At 34.5% G+C, this 21329-nt stretch overlaps 1 protein-coding gene across 1 annotated transcript in view; it reads left to right on the forward strand.

The window, feature by feature from the left end:
* LOC127791399 (cellulose synthase-like protein E1) overlaps window positions 1-20895 on the forward strand; it is a 41735-nt gene extending 20840 nt beyond the window's left edge. Inside the window, exons 3-8 of the mRNA XM_052321263.1 lie at window positions 3534-3674; window positions 3812-3943; window positions 4031-4243; window positions 4335-4559; window positions 4653-5000; window positions 20316-20895. Of these exons, the coding sequence (XP_052177223.1) occupies window positions 3534-3674; window positions 3812-3943; window positions 4031-4243; window positions 4335-4559; window positions 4653-5000; window positions 20316-20870 (1614 nt within the window). The 3' untranslated portion in view covers window positions 20871-20895. The remainder of the gene's footprint in view (window positions 1-3533; window positions 3675-3811; window positions 3944-4030; window positions 4244-4334; window positions 4560-4652; window positions 5001-20315) is intronic.
* Window positions 20896-21329: the final 434 nt, after the last annotated feature.

Genomic DNA, 21329 nt, shown 5'->3' on the forward strand with positions numbered 1-21329 from the left:
ATCAATTGTGTCCGAGGCACCATAAATTCTTCAATCAGGTCGCTTGACAAAATGGCTAGGTTGGCACTCAGATTATGTTATGGAGAGCAATGTTGCATACTGTCTTCTAACAGAAGACGGAGAGCTATCGACTCTTCAAGAAGCAATGAATAGTTCAAATGTATTTCAGTGGATGACAGTAATGCAGGAAGAAATTGAAGCTCTTCATAAGAATAAGACTTGGAAACTTGTGTCATTACCACAAGGAAGAAAGCCTATTTGTAACAAATGGGTGTATAAGATTAAGCGTAATAGCAATGATCAAATGGAGCAGTATCATGTAAGACTGCTGGTAAAAGGATATACTTAGAAAGAAGAGATTGGTTTAAATGAGATATTTTCTCCTGTTATTTGAATTACTACAATTCGAGTAGTCCTGGCAATATGTGCTACATTTGACCTATATCTAGAGCAGCTAGATGTGAAGACGACTTTTCTTAATGGAGATCTTGAAGAAGAAATATATATGCTCCAATCAAAGGGTTTTGAAGAAAAAGGAAAAGAAAACTTGATTTGCAGGTTGAACAAATCTCTATACGGTCTCAAATAAGCGCTAACATGTTGGTATAACAGATTTGATTCCTTTATCATAAGCTTTGAATACAACAGACTTAATGCAGACCCTTGTGCATATTTCAAGAGGTTTGATGAAAGTGATTACACTATTTTGTTGTTATATGTAGATGACATGTTGGTAGCAGGCCTTAACAAAGATCGTATTAAAGAATTAAAGATACAGTTGGCTAGGGAATTTGAAATAAAGGACTTGGGATCGGTAAACAAGATTCTAGAGATGCAAATTCACCGAGATAGAAATAATAGGAAGATTTGGCTTTCTCAGAAAAATTATTTGAAGAAGGTCTTCCGGCGGTTCAACATGTAAGATTGTAAACAAATTTCTACCCTACTTCTTATTAATTTCAAGTTATTCTCAAGTATGAGTCCTAGCAGTAAAGCAGAGAGAATGGAGATGTCTTGAGTATCGTATGAATTAGTTATGGGAAGTCTAATGTTCGCTATGATTTGTACGAGACCAGACATTGCACATGCAATGGGAGTGGTTAGTCGATATATGGCGAATCTTGGCAGAGAGCATTGGAATGCTATGAAAAGGGTCCTAAGATATATTAAGGGGACTACATATGTTGCATTGTGTTATTGGGGATTATACTTTATTGCCAGAGGATATGTTGACTCAGATTATGCAAGTGATATTGACAAAAACAAATCCACCATAGGATGTGTGTTTACACTTGTTGGCAGAGCTGTAAGCTGGGTATCAAAATCGTAGTTAGTTGTAGCTATGTCAACAATAGAAACACAATATGTAGCAACTACACAAGCTAGTAAAGAAGCAATATGGTTGAAAATGGTATTGGAGGAACTTGAGCACGAACAAGAGAAGATTTCTCTATTTTGTGACAGTCAGAGTGCCTTACATCTTGCAAGGAATCCAGCCTTTCATTCAAAGACTAAACACTAGTTCAATACCACTTTGTTTGTGAGAAAGTGAAGGAAGAAACAATGGATATGTAGAAAATTTATACTAAAGACAACCTAGCAGATTTCATGACAAAGGTAATAAATACTAACAAGTTTGTTTGGTGTCGATCCTCTAGTGGTCTAACAGAGACATAAACAACATGAATGGTAAGGAAGAAAGAATAGTGTGAAGATTAATTGATCCTCAATCAAATCTTCAAGTGGGAGATTGTTGGAAAGTCAAAAGTTATGGCTCTACCAGCCACTCTTGAAATTGAATGAAGAAAGAAGTGGAAGGTGACCAGCTAATTTTGAAATAGACAAAAAGTGGGCAGCCGATAGAAATCAAAAGGTAGTAGCCAAAATTGGTTAGGCCTCTTATTGCCAAACGCATTTTGAATGTATAAAGAAGGCCTATAAATTGGCTTCCCGAACTCATTTGTTAAGCATCTTAAATATCCCATTTGTACAAAAAAAATAGAGAGTTAGAAATATTAGAGTGTTTTCTCTTATTTTCAAGAGAGATTATTATTGTTATCTCCTCCTAATCTAGAGAGAAAGTTATAACTCATATTATTTTTCATAGTGAATTCTTCTATCCTTACCCGTGATTTTTATCATGATTTGTTCAGGGGTTTTTCACGTAAAATCTATGTGTTCAATTATTTTTCTCAAATTATTATCTGCGATCTTGCTCTAATCTGGTGTTATTTTCTCAACAAGAATCCAGAGTGGGAACTCAAGTTAGCTTATTTTATGGGCTCGTTTCAAAACAACAATTGCCTAAAAGTCATAGTTGGCAGGCTCACATATTTGAGTCTCCACTCGGCTTAATTTATGATGTATGTTGCCTCTTTCCCATCTTACTTATCAAAAAAGAAGTCAACTAAAGGCCATGTCACATTGTTCTAAAGTCATGGATTTAAATTAGCCTATAAGGATTCAATGAGTTCCTTTCTAGTTAACAGTTGCCTGGAAGTGGTAGTTTAGTGGGTCCAGAATCTCAATGAGCTTCTCTTACGTTGGACATGTTCCCCATTTCCATCTTCTTATGAATGAAATTTTCTATAGGCTATTGCACACTAGTTTGGAATGGCGATTGAAGTTAAAAAATAAGCATTCCATGGACTCTCTTCTAGTAAAGAATTACCTAAAAGTGATAGTTCATAGGGCTTACCTACTTAGTTGAATCTTTATTCTGTTAGCATTTTTACCTAATTAGGTTACATGCATTGCTTTACAAGAAACAACATAAAAGACACTATAAGAAAGTTGGAGAGAATTCATACTTTCAATGGATTTGTATCCACTCAAAACGGAGGGAAAAGGTAATTTGCATGATCATATTAATACCTTTAAATAGCTAATGTTTGGTTTCAAGAGTCTATATGAGATGAATGTTATATATCAACTTTAAAAAATAAGATTGTTATGCTTTTTAAGGACAAAGCACAAACAAAAAGTATGTTTATCCCGTTCAACTTTTGAATAACATTCAATTTCACATAACATTTATGCTAGCCATCTTAAGTAGGAAAATTAAAAATGTGAGATCCAATATCCTATACCCTTTCTTTAAATTGTTCACTTCAGTAACAAGTTTAGAAAAGTGACCGTTGATGTTATGTTTGGAATAATTTTTTTGATATAAAAAAAAAAGGAGAAAATTTCCTATGTGTATGTAGGCGTATATTTTTACATGAACTAAAAAAAATTTCATTTTATTTTCATTTCCTTTTCTCCCACCAGTCCTTGTTACAAACAATATAATTAATAAATTATCTCCAATAATAAAAAAACGAAGTGTTGATATCATAATGGATTTTTGTGTTTCAATTGGAGCATTATTCCTAGTTATGAAGGCTTATACTTTTGCATGTTGTGATGCAATTCCACTAATTAATGGGATCATCTTTTAAGTATTCGTTTTGCTTCCTAATTTTGATGTAACATATTCAAAAGTTCCTTGATGTCTACTGCTCATATCTTTTTTCCCCTTATGTTTTATGCAGAAGTTATATGAAGACATGGAGAATCGTATCACAATTACAGCTAAACTTGGAAGAATCCCAGAAAACATCCGCTCAGAGCATAAAGGATATCTTCAATGGAACAAATTTTCATCTAAATATGACCATCACACCATACTTCAAGTATTTCACACCTTATTTTCTTCATTTAGCATTCAATCTTGTTGTTCTCCTTTGATATATATATGAAAATGCTAAAACTAACCAAGTTATAGTAATTTATTTGCCTTTGAGAATTTCTTTCTTGATTATATTTTTAGACACTAATTGATGGGAGAGACTCAAATATCAAGGATATTAGAGGTTGTTCATTGCCAACTCTTCTATACTTAGCTAGGGAGAAGAGACCAAAGCATCCTCATAATTTCAAAGCTGGAGCTATGAATGCATTGGTAATGAAAATTAACCAATACTTTATATGTAGATGAAACTAATGGTCTAGAAAAGATTGCTTCTAAAAAATTATGATCATTTTGCAGATAAGGGTGTCATCAAAAATTAGCAATGGGCAAGTAATATTAAATGTGGATTGTGATATGTTCTCGAATCATTCATGTTCTGTGAGAGATGCACTTTGTTTCTTCTTGGATGAAGAAAAAGGAAATGAAATTGCCTTCGTCCAGTTCCCACAGGGTTATGAAAATGTTACAAAGAATGAATTATATGGTAGTTCATTAAGAGTTATTTATGAGGTAAGTGTTCTTTTAAAATGATTTAACTATATATATGTATATATCATCTTTTTGAATTGTTTTCTTATTTGTGAACTTGACAAAAATGAAGCTGGAATTCCATGGTTTGGATGGTTATGGAGGTCCTTTTTATGTTGGAACTGGTTGTTTCCATCGAAGAGATAGCTTGTGCGGTAGAAAGTTCAACAAGGATAGTAGGATTGAGTGGAAGATGGAGAATGATGGGAATATAAAAGAAACTGCAAGTAAATTAGAGGAAAGACTTCAAGGACTTGCAAGTTGTGGATATGAAGAAAATACTCAGTGGGGAAAACAGGCTCTCTCTCTCTCTCTCTCTCTATCTCTCTCTTATTTTGTGTCTATTGTACAAAGGCAAGGTTTATGACTTAGGGATTTTTTTCATATGCAGATGGGCTTGAAATATGGTTGTCTTGTTGAAGATGTGATAACTGGGCTATCGATTCAATGTCAAGGATGGAAATCCGTATATTATAACCCAACAAGGAAGGGTTTCTTAGGTGTTGTTCCGACCTCATTGAGTGACACACTTTTGCAACACAAGAGATGGTCTGAAGGTGATCTACAGATTTTGCTCTCTAAGTATAGTCCTCTAAGGCATGGAGTAGGAAGAATTAGCCTTGGCCTTCAATTGGGATATTGCACATACGGCCTCTGGGCTCTAAACTGCTTCGGAACATTATATTACTCTATTATCCCTTCACTTTACCTTCTAAGTGGCGTCTCTTTGTTCCCACAGGTGTGTTCAAATTTCAATTTCTAATAGTGTCATTATTACAATAATATTAATTCTGCCATTGTTGCCATAATGTTAATATGCAATTCCTTTCATTTTTAGAAGTACTGGTTTGATCTAATTATTTTTGTTTGTTAAATTGAGAAGTCCTTGAATCATCACCAGGATGCATATGTATGAGCCAAATGTTTTAGTAAAATCAACCAAAATGTTGCAAATTTAGGTTATTTATTTAATTTTTTTTTGTTACATAAACAATAAAAATTGATTTGAACTTTGAGGTTGAAAGAAATTATCTAAAACAAGATATAATGGGAAAGAGTACTTTAAAAAGCTCATTAATAAATAAACATAATATTCTTAATGATTCTATTCTTATGTGGTTAAGGTAAAGAATCAAATCAAAAAATTTCTTTTTCTCTTTTGATTCTATAGTGTAATATCTATTTTATCACCATTCATGTCTTCATTTATGCTTTCACATGAAAAATACGATGTTACCTGATTGCAAGTCAACAGTACACATTTTTGTGGTAACTCAAATGATTACACTAAAAATAAAAAGGAAAGACGAGAAATGGAAAATTATCCATAAAAATGTAGAATATCAATCTCTATGTTTCTAAATTGATTTGGACCATTAGCATGATATTAGGGATTGGTATATATGATTGTGTATTTTGATTATATTATGGGGATTGAATAAGATTATTTATATAAGGATTGCATATATAGGACCATGATATCTACCAAATGTGTTGACTTTTCTCATTATAAAATTTATATACATATGAGCATAAATACCCGTACATATATAATGAAATAGAGCATGTAATATTGGGGACATAAGGATTGGCCACAAATTAATTTATACGATTTAATCAAAATTTTGATCATGTGTGATACTGAGATGGACTGGAATTGCCTGTAAAGACAAAAAAAAAAAAGAAAGGAAAAACTATTCTATGACCTATTCAAGATAAAGTCACTTCAATGCTTAAGTCAACAAGAGATTTAGAGAACTCAAAGTTATAAGAATTGTAACCATCATACGTTTGGCTCACCTCTCGAGGTTTTTTTTTTTTTTTATCTTTTAAGATGAGGATAGTGATAAGGATAGCTAATCTTGCCTATTTTGAAAAGGATTATTTGATTCCCTTTGTTTCATGAGTTTGTTATTGAGTTGAGTTGAGTTGTGATTGGAAAATAAGTGTTGATCAAGAAGACTTGGATTGCCAATCCCTTAATTTTGTGTTCTCTAGGTGTTATGGATAAACCTAAAGGGTAATTTGATAGGTTTTGGAGATCTTATCTTATTTGAATTATGCTTGTAGTGGCTAACAAATAATACCTTTATTTATCTTTCTTGGAGTGTACTTTGGTGTTTGCCTTCTACCTTAATTAGGTTTCCTTGTCCCACTTTACTTCAGTTTCTCTATAGACACGTAATGATTGGGCTCCTAATCCTTCTTGACATCTATTCTATCATGGTATTGGTTCAACAAGTTAAATTGAGAGTTGACTAGGTGTTGACTATTGACATGGTATGGTTGGCAAAGCTTTATTTGTCGACGTTGTATTTGTTTTCACAAGCATCATCAAGACTCCCCCACTTCCTTAGTTCAATATTTTTTTCACTTAGGAAGTAATTTAAATGCTTTGCCAATCATGCTAATTTATTTCTAGCTATTAATAGGAATTTATTTGAAATGAGACATTTCCTCCATTAAGGCATAAATGGGATGTTCTACTTTTTCCAATTTCTAGTATAAGCTGAAGTTGGGTCATCAGTTTAACCATAATTGCAACCTTTTCATTTTCCCACAATCACGACCATCTTTGGTATCTAAGAATTTGTACTACCTCCTTAGCCTTTCTTTTTCGGCGAGTACAAGCATATATATAGACATGCATTGGGGAGAGATTCCTACTTCCTTTGCTCATGGTTCCTGTTTTGAATTCCCTTTTATGATTCCTCGCTTCATGGTCCTTACTTTATCTTCATTCAATATAATTATTCTGTGTTTCCTTTACTCTTATATGTCACGATGGCTTTTGGCTTTAGCAAATTTGAAGTTGTTAATATTATGTTAGTGAAGTACAAAGTTCAACTGTCTTCGCTACTTACCATGACTATATTACTCGAGGACAAAGGACAACATTTCTTTCTACTTACAACATTCTTGAAGTTTGGCTTATGGAGTTCAACTCCCATCTTCCAGCCTACCGTCCTATGTTCAATTGATTTTTCTTTTAAAACGCAGAGTTCAAATGGGGCTTCTAGTTATCGTTTGAGAAATAAGATGATGAACTTGCTTCGCTACATTGCTATTTTTCCAGCTTAATTATTGGCCTTTGGTTAGAGTATCTAATGGGTTCTTGGCGATCTACTTTATCGCCAAAGTTAAGACAACTACCAAAATGTTCTATTTCTTATTTCATTCCAACCAAGACACTAGGGGTTAGGTTCTTCTAGTACTTCAGATGATCAAGGAGAAGAACTTGGTTGCATTAAAAGAATTGGGCACTAAGCACATGATTTTAATGGAATATGGGGAGGATTTTGGTGACTCATAGAAGAAGTTAGACTTTATCAGGATGAACACTAATTAATTTTCTATCAAAGTTTAGGACATGTGCAACTCTTCTTCACCACTAACTTGTCGAGGAAGTCCATGATTTCCTGAGGTTATTAAGGCCAAAGCTTGTCACCATTACTATTCAAAAAGGTAAGGGTAGGAGTCATAAAGTTGGTTTGGGTATTTTCAATCCAACTAGACCAATTTTGAAGAAACAAGCTATCCTACAAACAAAAGTACGCTTTATAGGTCCTTAAGGACAAGATTTCAAGGAAGAGGGTTGTTGAGCAATTCACAACCCAAGTGGGTGGAGCTTTGATGGAAGTTGTCAGAGAAGAAATTAAGGGTGAAGTTGACGTGGGAGTGATGGAGACTTTTTTAGAGTCCTTTCGATCTCAAGGCTAAGCTAAAACTTCCTTCTCTATTATTACTTATGTTCTGTTGGCTCTCTTGCTAAAGTGACTTCAACTCTTATCTCTTTCATGAAGATTACCCTTCTGTTAAGGAAATGAGAATTGTAATACCTCGAATGTTTTTAGAAAACTCAAAGAGTTAAGCCTAAGAAAAAATTGAGGATGAAATTTCTTTAAGGGATATTTGATGTAATATTTGAAAATTTTATAGGCTTTGGATATGGAAGAATTAAGGTTGAATTAATTTGAACTAGACCCAAAATGGGGAGGGGTTGAGAGGTAGTTTGAAAATTTATGGGGCATAGGAGGAATTTAGGAAAGACAAAATGTGAATTCATGAAAGGATGGAACTAAGTGTAATTTATGGAAAATAATAAATAGGCCATATATCAATAAGTTCATATGCTAAATTTAGCCGCAAAATTTTAGCAAACTTGACCAAACTGCATTGAGCCTAATTGGATTAAAAATTATTCAAACCCAAAATTGGTTGAAATACACGATGGGTTGACCGAGTAGTCTACTTTGGACCTACATAAAATTCTATTGAGGTCAGGTTGAGATGAATCAAAAGATGAGTATTAAAGTAGACATAATTGAGAACACAGTGGTGATTTTAGATTTTGATATCAACAGTCAAATAAAAAATAATAATGCTCGAAAGATTACAAAAATAAATTACAAACATGATGAACAATTCAGGAAAGTGACTTTAGACTTGAATATTGAACAAATGAGTATGAAATGGACAAAACAACTTGACAACCCTTACAAAAGCCATGTAGGAGGGTAAAATGGAAATTTTAGTATGTATTTCAGACCCTAACGGGGAAGACACCAAAACAATTTGACAAAAATAACACAAATCACTCATGAGGAAATCTCCTGATTGCGTTGGGTTTCCAAAACTTGTTGAAATATCTTAATTTGGGTAGAATATTGATACAAATAATTTTTTAACCAAAAAGGGTGTTGGATAACTAGGTGATTGGGCAAATTTTGACAAGAAATTCGATGACACATGCAATGTCAGATAAAATTGAATTGAAAGGTTTAACACTATAAAATGTGTTTTTTTTCCCAGTTTTTGAGGCCACAAGCAAGACTGAACAAGCAAATGAGTGAGAAAGAGAGAGATTGGAGGTGTTTCGGTGGCTGGAGGTGGTTTTTAGTTAAGCAATCGTGACATACAGCTCTTTCTAGCTTCTCTAGTGGTAGAAAAAGAACACTAGTGGTTGACAATGAACTAATGGTGTTTTTTGATATGGCAAGTTATTGTTTGGGAATTACTAGAAGTTCAATGAAGCACACCAACAATGAAACGGTGTGTTTAGAGAAGACAAAAGCATGGGTAGGATTTCTAAAAAGTTGGAACTTTTGGCCAAGTGACATTTCTACCCAAACTTTTGCTTATTACACTTAGACCCAAAAATTTCTATAAATTATGCATACAACCTCTAATTTTTCACTTAAATTTCACGAGTTCCCTTTAAGTTGCTTGTTTTTTCAATTATGATCATTATTATTACATAAGTTGCATTGATGACATGAAATTCATGCATATTACCGTGTTGTGTAAAAGTTATGGTCTATTACATGAAAACCTATATGTCATGGCATGCATATGCATTTATGGCCATATCATTGCCCAAATGATAATGGTGGATAATCAATAAATGTTGTCATCTTCTCATTCATCAAAATGGGTGCAAGAGGTATTTAGTATAACGAATTTTCATGTGCATGAAATCAACATGTTTTGAAGGTGTCACTAGATGGTTCATTTAATACCCCGAGAGCCAAGGTCAAGTTCAAGAAGGGACTCTAGAGAAGGTAGTATATATATCGAGGATAGTAAAGAAGAAAACAACACCACCTGAATACCTTTTGGGCTGAATGTGGATAAAAAACACCCGGGTTAAGCGTGCTTGAGGTAGGGTAGCTCAAGGATGGGTGACCCCGTGGAAGTTCTTGTAGGTTTATCATGGTAAGTTGATTCGGTCCTTCCTATCGCTCGATGTAGGATGTTACAGTTCATCACCTAATCGACATATTCCCACATGTTCAAAAGTAATCTAAAAGTGTTAAAGGGGAAAGAAAAGATGATAGGTAAAGGAGATTCTTACTTTAGTTTTGTTAGGGTAGTTTACCACTTGTATTTTTTCTAAAAGTTTCCTAAATGACATGGACTAGATTTGTGTTTGTTCAATGTTGACATGTTATTTAAGCTTGATCTAGACTACATTCTATGTAAAACTTTGTTTACTCACCTTAATTATGATTAAATGATTAAAAGAGGAATCCATGAAAATTATTGGGCATAAAGGTAATTAAAGAAAAAACTAGAAAAACTTGAAATTTTAAGAAATCTTTAATTTCCAAGGAAATGTACTACAGAAGTAGGGCATTACATGAAATTCTCAAATTCAAGTTTATACTCCCTAAGAGTTGTTGCAAATGCTTGATGGAAAAAGATTGACATTAGGTCATCAAGGTTTCCTACAAAAGATTTAAGCCTTGTTTTGGTGGATCCTTTCAGCATCATTAATCTAAATAGGTAAAGCTTTGAAGGTAGACTGTGTTAGTTCTATATAATGGCAAGTATAACCCAAGAGGGGGGGTGAATTGGGATTTAGGTAAATTTTAAATAAATTAAAAATTTATAGCATGTAGGACATTATGTTTCAAAACATGCATGAGAAAGTATGTTTCAAAATAAACCTTTTTGTTAAGTATGTTTTGAAATCAAACTTTCTGTCAAGTATGTTTCGAAACCTACTATGATATGTTTCAAAACCTTTCTCTCTATTTTGCTAATTTCGAAACTCCTTTAGCTTTTGAAAAACGATTCTTTTGAAAGCATGAACAAAGATAACAACAAGTAAGAATGAAAAATAAAGTGCACACGAGATTTATAGTGGTTCGACACCCGCCTACTCCACTACCTTCAAGTTTACCCATTTGAAGGATTTGCAAACACAATCACTTTCACTAGCAATCAACGACACCAAGGGTTTTACCACGATTCACCCTAAAACCTTACATAATGAGTTTTTACGGGCTCAACTTAAACCTTACAATAAGATAAATAACACTTATCTTTTACAAACCAACAATTTGAATGTAATTAAACACCTTACCAAACTAACAATTTGAATGTAATTAAACACCTTACCAAACCAACAATTTGAATGTAATTAAACACCTTACCAAATAGTTATTACAAACCTATTGGTATGGAGTGAGGAGAGCTTGAAAGGATGATGGTTTCAGTTTACTTCTCCTCTTCACACCACAATGCACACCAAGGAATGATTGAAATGATCTTCTTTGAGAGCTTGTTGAAAGAGCTTCGTTTGCTTATGCTTGTGTATGTGGCAATATCTCTTGTAGATGTGTAAACTTGTGTATGTTTGTGAGAGAGTGCTTCTTGTCTTCAAAGAACTGATATATATATATATATATATATCAAAGAGATAGAGTTTTGGCTAATTATAACCGTTAGAGACAAGATAATAAAATAGGTTTTGAAACACACATTATAGGTTTCAAAACAACACATTTTTACACAGAGGTTTCAAAACATACATACCATGTTTCAAAACATCCAACCTTTACAGCTGGATATGCACCAAGAGACAGAATAGATAGAATGAGTGGGAGACATTGTTTTAAAAACAAAATGATTTTGTTTTATTCTCCACTTACAAAACATTTGAAATTAAAACATCAAGGTATGGAGATTATTTCAAAAGTTGACTTTTAAAATAGCTTTTGAATTAAAGTGCAAAAGCATGATAGATTTTCAACTATTCTACTGACAGAGTCAGATGTTTCGAAACATGATATGAATATTTCGAACATACTTCAGAAACATATTTCAAAACATGTTAAACAAAAATTTTTAAATACTCTGCTGTCAGAGATGACAAAGGTTTCAAAACATACTATATAGGTTTCGAAACATATGCTTAGTTTTTAAACATGTTTCGAAATATAGCATATATACATAGAAAATATTGAAACCTTATCAAAAGACATTTCGAAACATGTATAGAAACATGACAGAATGATGTTTCAAAACATAGAAAGTTGGTTTCAAAACATAATGCATGAATTTTGAGATTTTCAAACATTTGAACATTCGTGCCAAAACACTAATCATGCTTGTTTCGAAATATGAAAAACTTATTTCGAAATATGAGATTTTCATAAATGGTTTGTCATTATAAGTTTGGTTTTTCATCAAACACATTTTCTCATATATAAAAAAATATGATACAACAAACTGGAGCTTATCCCAAGGTCCAAGTTGAGGTTTGAGATCCTTCCTTATCAAATAGAGAAAAATAAAGAAGAAAAGAGAAATCAAAATTTAAGGAAGACCAAGTGCATTCCTTCAAGGAAAAAATTCCTCAGGTGGCACTTGAAAGGTCCAAGAGAAGGATTATTTGGCATATCGCTTAAGGGTACATTCTCTTAAACTTTCTCTATTAGGTTTTTACTACCTTTGGGAATTATGATGTACTTTTCTTCCCTTTCCTTTAGAATATTTCTACATTCCAAAAATCAAGTGACTTTTTGGGAGTCCAAACTTGAGATAAAGGTTGGGCTAGGGAACTTGGAGGCTACCTCTCTTCATTGTCATCTCTGAAGGCTTGAAAGTTAAGTTACCCCAGTATATCAAGCGAGAAAGAGAGAAAGGGAAAGAGAGTTCTTTAAGAACTTAGCCACAACAAGCAAGATGATTGAACATCTAACTCCAATCCAAGTTCAATAGGGTATATTCAAGGCTAATAAGGCTAACTTCAATTTCAGTTGAGATTATGATAATCGGAAGGCCTAGCTTAACCGTGTCAAGAAGAAGTCTATGGATTGGAATGCCCATTTATTAAAGATGGTCTCCAAATGTAATAAGACAAGAATTGATCGAAAGGTGATCATGGAGTCAATTGAAACCTTTAAGATCAACTTGATTAGCTTGAGATGGTGTTTCTTTAGTGATCCACAATGCCAAGGAGAGGTATCACTAGTTAATTTAGTATTCCAAAGAGCTAAAGATGAGTGCTTTGAGGAGGGGGAGAGTACATGAAAACTCTAGTAAAAACCTAATTCCCCAAAGTGGATGTTAACTCCTTGGATTTTAACCTTGACAAACCTTTTCATTCCTTGCCTTTTAAACTTTTTGTAACAAACACTAGTAAAGATTTCTTACACATCAATGAAGATGCATTCTTTAAAGAATTTTCTTCCTTTTTTGATTTTTGCTTTTATATGCTTGTGATCTTATATGGTTTTAATGATATGAGCAAGTTCTCCCAATTACTAAGGTAATGTGTAAGGTCATGTTGTTAAAGAGTTACGATGTACCCTCAATGATACTTAGTTTCAAGAACTTCTTAGTTAACTTGATTTTCGATTCCTTTATGTTAGATTTGAATAAAGGGGGGTGAATTGGGTTGTTTTAAAATTTTGATTGAACTTGAAAATCCTTTTGATGAAAAACGAGATTTTAGTGTAAGTGATTAATGAAATGCTTGGAACAATAAATGAAACAAAAAGCACAAGCAAATAAGAGACACAACGATATATAGTGGTTCGGCTTAAACCAAGCCTAATCCACTACCTTAGCTCCTCACTAAGGATTTTTCAATCAATTCACTAAAACCTCCTATCTCTTTGGATAGGCCCTCTAGCAACAAGTTAGAAAATACAACCTCTTGCTTAAACAAGCAAGCGCTCTAGCAACAAACAAGCTAAGAAAAATACAAAGAGATACAAGAGAAGATCTGGGAAACAATATTTTCAGTTACAAATTCTCTCAAAATAAAGACAAGCCTTGATAATGAATTTAACACAATGAATACAAATCCTTGAAAAGAGAACGAATTTACCAATGAAGCACAACAATGATCTTGGCACTTGGGAGCTTGTAATGTAATCTCTTGGTTGGTTTAAATCACCCATTTGACTTGTATTTATAGAGCGTCTCGAGTCCATGCAAAAATATAGCTGTTGGAGACTTGAACAGTGGAGAATCTAGCCGTTGTAAGCTGTCTGTGATATAAACTGTCAACAGTTTCTTAGGAATTGTCGACATCCTTGATGCAGAGACTATCGACATTTAGATACAGAGAGTAATGTTTGAAACTATCGACGATTTTTATTAAATTGTCGACATTTTTATAAAAACTATCGACATCTCGAAACAAACTGCTGACAGTTTGCCAAGATAAAAATTCACTACTTTGATGATACAATCCACAACATATTTACATTTCATTTACTTTAATACATAAATGTAAATAAGAAAGTACCCCCCATTTGGATTCAATAAAAATATCTAAAAAATCAAAATCCATAAGAATAAGAAAGTAGAATTTGGGTTTTAGTACAAACTTAGGATTTTGCGATTTTACCACCTCTAAGATATACACTTTCTATTTCTTGAAAAATTCGTTAAAAATCATTTTAACACCAATGAATGTTAGCTATTGAAATACCGAAAAATAGTTTTTCAAAATGAAAACATTTTCATATATGTCTCCTTATAAGGTGCTAACATTCCAGATTTAGAAAAATATTGAAACCTTATCAAAAGGAGTTTCAAAAAATAATGCATGAACTAAAGGATTTTTCAGATATTTAAATTTCAAGCAAAACCTTTCATGCATGCTTCAAAATATGAAAAGCTTATTTTGAAATATGAGATTAACATAAATGATTTTTCATACTTAAGATTGGTTTTTCATCAAACACATTTATGTTCTACTTGGTCTTTTGCCTTACAACAATTTTAACTCTATCTTGACCAACGACTTCAAAGCTATTTTGAAAATCATTCTAGGAGATTTCATCATAATACATGTTTGTGCAAATCTCCATGTATAGGAATATAAATCATTTGGTTTTCATTTTAACAAAGCATTTGAAATTGATTTTTGTTGAAAACCATAGACTTGACTCATGACTTAGGGATAAAACAAGATATTGTTTTTCATCATCAAAACTAAATACAAGGGCAGAACATCACTTTAGTTTGGGGATTTAGTGGTTGAATTGCCAGCCTTAGTACCTAGTCCTTGCAAATGGTGTTAAGTTCGGTTACTAAGAAAATTTTTAATTTGGCAGTTTTCCCTAACAAACTTTTTAAGGAGTGCATAACCTTCATTTCCCTCTTTTTGGAAGTTCTATCTAATCTTCGATTACATGTCTTTCTTTTAGGGATTTCGTCTAAAATGTTAGGGTAGTGGCATGACATCTTGGCCATGAGTTATGCTTTAAATTTACTAGTGTGGTGATTAGAGTTTAATATGTTGTGAACGTTATCCCTTAAAAATACATTCTTGCTTAGGTTTAGTGCTAACCAGTCATCAAACCACCGAGGACTCCTAGAGAATCCATCTTCAAAGTCCCACAACTAATCTTTTGATTCCCAAACTCCATACCTTAAGAAGGAGATTTGGTGTTGGTTTGCTAGGGAATAAGGTATTGCAAATGGCTTATCACTTTGTTCATCAACACTTAGTTCATGACACTTTTCACTTTCTACTAATTTATTTATTGACCTAGTTGTTCACACTTTTGCCAATGGTCATCAACCTTGCCACTTCCATGATGTAGCTTGCAAAGTTAAGTTGTTATATCTCTCTTACAAACTTAAGTTTCATGGGGAAGCTAGCATGATTTTAAGGGTTGATTAAATATTGAGTTTCATTACTTAACTTTATTATTTTGGATTATACATTAATAATATAGGTGAAGGAAATCTCGTATGGCGGTATGGGTAAAATTAAAAATTTTACATATATAAGATACACGAAACGAAATTAATCATACATAAACTATACGCAACTTGGATATTTAAGCAACACACATATTCATCTCATGAATATAAATAAACTCATACCTACAGTCTGATGTAGGGATGGTGTACAAAACCAGTTTTTGTATTGAGATCGTATCCACCTTAAGTTGTGGTGGTTCTAGTCCGTCCATACCTAGTACGCTATTCGGTACTGTTCCGACTACCTCTTCTCGTGCTAGACACTGAGGTTTTTCATATCACTCATACTCGTGTCTCAATTTTTTGCATGACTCTCACACGTATTTAATTTCGTAGCTGTAGCAAAATTTACAGAGGAATTAGAAGAAAGAAATAGTAATGTAAAGCAGTAAAACTTGCGTCTCCAATTTAATCTCTACCCAAAAATTAGCCATCGCCTCCCATAATGCTTGCCCAATTTCACGCCATGTGAGGTTCAATTAGGCTGGCTGAGTGGTGCCAAGAGTTGACTCTTGGCAAGAGTCAACTACTCTTGTTGCCTCCGAAAGTTAACTCTCTTAGGTAAAGTCGACTCTCACGTTCTGTTGGTCAACTTTTGATTAGCCAATCCCTGAGACGCTTTAGGCACATGATGTTGATACCAAATGTGACACTATAGTGTGTATAACTTTCTATGTTCACTACCCACTAACAATCAGATAGCACCAAAACTTATTTTTGTACTGATCAATATCTTGACCCATCACTAGAATCTCTCCATTTCTCAATGACGATCTGAGAGTTCTTAAGAAGTGCTTAGTAGTAGCTCAAGACAATATAGGTGGTAGTGAAGTCTCACTTCAAGTGAATCTATTATGATTGATGATTACTGTGTGCTACTGTAACACCCTGCCTCGCTAGGCGTGTCAGTATAAGAGAATTCTCGAGAATTTTTCTTTTCCAAGTTCATCACGCGCGGTGCATCAAGAACAATCTTCACATGCATACACAGGTCAGCACCCGCGGTGATTCCAAGAACAGTCTTCACATGCATATAAGATCTCGAAAATCTCAGTTTTGCCCGTTTAAGTAACAATATCAATAATCTTAAACTAAATGAGTTATAGAATAACGCAGTGGATAAAATAACATCAAAATGTCGTGGCCTTCCACGAGATTCTTCCATAGTATTTCCACAACAAAATATGTTGTACAAGGCTACCAAATGATAACAACATTATCATACAGTCATTCATTCATATATCAAAGTAAATACTATCGCCTCAAAATGCTACAACAACTATCATACTTAACACCGTTAGCCTTCAACTGGCCACGTCCTCACATTTGCAGTAGTCCCTAGTTGGAACGTTGAACGTTCCAGGGGCATAACCCAGATTAGATGATAAAACATCTAAGTGATGGCCTGATACAGTTTACTGAATGCATGAAACACACACACGAGCATGGCATATACAGATAACGACAACATGCAACACGTCTATCTTGAGAAATCTCCCTGACAAACTCAACCTCCCGTGGAAAATCCATTCCACATACCTTTGGGGTTGACCTTGTCGCGACATACTTAATTCTCGAGTGCCCTACTGTGTCACCCGATCACTAGGATCAACCTTGCCCCATTTTTAAAAAGACCCCACCCCAATAATATGAAAAATCATATGCCATGCACCGACTATTTTACAAGTAAAAAAAATTGATGCAATATACTACATGTTTAATATGCATACGATGTCACAAGTACGTAAGTAAAACGCCTACACGATATAACCCAAATTTTGGAGAGTATAATCGCTCGCTGGAACTAGTTCAAACATATGCAACCTAAGCTCGGGAGGGTAGAACCACTCACTTAAACCCATTACACACACTCCAAACCATTTTCAAGACAATGGGTAAGACTGGAATCGAACCGCTCACCTTATTCGAAAAGTCGATTTGCGCCTCGTAATGTGTTCTAAGCCTCAAAATGTGCATATGAATAATTTCTTAACTTTGGCATGCTCCTCTAGCCTCAAATTAATCCTCAGAATTTTCTGGGATTTTTTCGAAGCTTTTTTCCTAATTTTCCCAATTTTTTCTTCTCATTTTTCCTTCTATTTTCTCTTTTCTTTTTCTTTCTTTTTCTTTTCTTCTTTTCTCCTTCATCTTCTTTCCTCTACAACTCCCATTTTCGTCCAGTGAATAGAGCCTCACGCACAGCCTTCCACGACTGTCGCCTGGCCTCTCGCAGGCCTTCCACCGGCCTCAGCGACCTCATTGGACCACCGCCCCACCTTCCAACAGCCATCATCATGGTTGTTTTGGCCGCCATGGATGCTGCCCAGTCGCAGCAAGCTGGTGGATATGGCCGCTGCTTTCAATGCAGCCAACTCCGATAACCTCTAACACTCGTCGCGACCACTTCCGACCTCCCAAGACCTCGCGCAACCACTAGCCAGTCTCCTTGTCGTCGCTGCTCGCCTTCAGTGTGTGCTGCCATGGCCGTGGCTTATGTCCATGGATGCTATTTGCCTATCGCGAATAGCTTGGGTCACCATCTCGGCCTTTCTCGCAGTTGCCTTCGGCTACAAGCATCGCTCCCAGCAATCCCTCTTGATTCCTCAAGCTCTCAGCCACTTATTGTAACTCTCGGCCACTTCCCTCTTCCTTTTTCCATTTTTCCTTCAATCTCTTCACCTATTTATAGGCTATCCACCGACTTAAACATCCTTAGACACCACTCTTGCATCCAAACTTGGCCACTACTCTAAGCAATTTGGCTATGAAGCTTCTCGGCAGCTTCCACCAGCACACACGCACACATGTATATATATATCACACTATTAATATAAACAAATTACACAGTAACCCCCTAATTTCCATCTTAATTTCACTTGGCTAATTCCCTTATTGCAACTATGCCCTCAAACATCCAATTAATTTGCATTTTAATACCGAAAACGCAAAATTAATAATCCAAGATTACTCGATAAAGACGATTCTGCCCCAGTGTCCTCATCGGGCTATCGTTTTATTCCGAAACCACTGAAGGGTTGTTCCTTATGAAAAATCGAATCCCCCTCAAGCTTCCATTTATTTTTCGAAGGTTTCCTATGACAATTCGATAATTTAGGCTGAATCAAAGCTATACCAAAAACTGTCTCTATTCTGACTTCTCTCAATGTCATAAATCACGTTTGGATATGCTTGATGACTTCATCCTCTTTATTTTAAACAGCTAAGTCCCGAGGCATTCCCTCTCGCTGATTCGACAACTTATTTTTCTATCACAGTCATTTTTTGGTATCCCAGGCTCATTCAAATAACGTGGCAACCGAACGAAACATGGGATATTATATTCATCCACAAAATACTTTTTCTTCTAGAGATCCTTATGTTCTGAGGTATTCCCTTCAATCGATTCGGTTGTTTATAACTCCAAGAAATTATATTTAAACCCCAAAACTTCTAATAATTTCATTTTTGCCCCCGGATAAATTACATGTGAGTCCTTTAGAAATTCTCGGGTATTATAGCTATAATCCTTCCATCACTTAACGTCTTGACTGAGTGAGAGACATGGAGTGATAAACTCACAAACTCAATAACTATGTGTCTGGCCTCATCAATGTGACTAGTTGACACTTCAAGAAACCCATTTCTTGATAATCAATCTACCCTGACCAGGGACTGTCCTATCACACTAATAGTAGATCACGTAGGACATTCACCCCATCAAATACCGACGAGGGCAACAGATCCTATCCTCAACACCTATCTCCACATACCAGTAATATGAAACGATATAAATGAACGTTCCCAACTCCCAATTGGATTGTGCAGCTCATTAACAACTCTCGTACACCAATACACAAAACAACCGTGCTAGTTCAAGTCCAAGGATCAACACACCATCGCACCTGATGACTTGACCATTATGCACGATCCATTTAGTCAATCATTGACATCATATTTAGTTAGTTGTTCCCCAATAGCCACCCATCGGTTTACTAGCGACATCCCCATGTCATATGGCGTGTGACACACCATCCTTCCATCAATAATTTATACTGAACAAGGTAGTAACCCCTGTGCTAGCTCATACTCGACTAATCGGAATTCTCATCCAAAGAATCTAAGGACTAAGAATAGTTTAAGACATCCTGTTACCAGAGAATCCTGTCACATAGTCTTAACACCTTGAGAATAAGATTCTCAAATAGAACATCTAGAGACTCATTCATATGGTAAACTGGAGATCTCATAAATGAAGAAAAAATTACCTTTTATTAAGGTATACAAAGACACAATAAATGTGTTCAATTACAAGCCCGCTAGACATCATCCAAATCTAACATTAGGACACACAACAATAGGTCCCTATATAGTTAAACATCATAGTGTGCAATACATATAGATTCCTTTTGGTTTGCATATTTCTCATTTGTTTCATTTGCTACATACATATTGATTTTGGTTTGCAATGCATACCAATGTTAGCTTATTTTGTTTGGTTTACTTGTTTACCCTTTGTTTTTACTAACAAGCTAAACTTTAGGTCTCAAGCCCATGGTTACTACCATTTGCGTACGTGATAATTTGCGTAAACATGTACAGTTTGGTTGAGTTTCTATGGTGTCAAGGCACAATCTTAGGATGGTGGAACGAACAAAGAATGTGGCTCTATAAGAGAACAACCTCCTATCTATATGCCTTTATTGATGTCATCTTAGGGTTACTTGGTCTTTCAACAACATCTTTTTTGGTCACAAATAAAGTGTTTGATCCAGATGTGTCCCAGAGATATGAGCAAGAGGTGATGGAGTTCGGAACCTCTCTTCCCATGTTTACCATTTTGGCAACACTAGCTCTACTCAACTTATTCTCGTTGATTTTGGTAGTCAACAAAGTGTTACTCACAAAGGATGGACTTATGCTTTGTAAGACCATGGTTTTACAGATTCTACTATGCAGCCTTCTTGTTGTCATGAATCTGCCACTATACCAAGCTCTTTTCCTCCGAAAGGATAAAGGTAATATCCCAAGCTCTATCACAACAAAATCGACCTTTTTAGCTTTCTTTATTTGTTCTTGTTTTGTGTTTTTGTACTAGATTTGATATTCAACTTAATATCCTTCAATATTATAGGAACCTTCATTCAACTTGGATACTTTATTGAATTTGGACAATTGTAACTACATTGCATGGTTAAGCAAAGTCTAAACTACAAGCTCCAAGTTGTACTCGAAGTACAAATATATATTTTGTGAAGTAAATGATCAAATTGTCTCTTGAACTTTAGTTTTAATGTCAATCTTAAGTTTTTTGTTTTAGTTATTTAAGTTATTTGACTTTAAAATTGAAGTCAATATAATCTCATCAAATTATTTCTTTACGTTATTGCATTCTAGTTCTCTTAATACTATGAAAACAATTATTAAATAATAAAAAGAGAAAAAAATGTTGATCATATATGAAACCTCTATTCTAACTTTTTCCTAGCAAAAACAAGAACATGTATTCTAACTCTTAAAAGAATAATTAATAAAAGTAATATATAATTTGTTAGAG

The sequence above is a fragment of the Diospyros lotus genome, chromosome 15 (assembly GCF_014633365.1).
Source record: "Diospyros lotus cultivar Yz01 chromosome 15, ASM1463336v1, whole genome shotgun sequence".
In the NCBI taxonomy this organism is placed as follows: Eukaryota; Viridiplantae; Streptophyta; class Magnoliopsida; order Ericales; family Ebenaceae; genus Diospyros; species Diospyros lotus.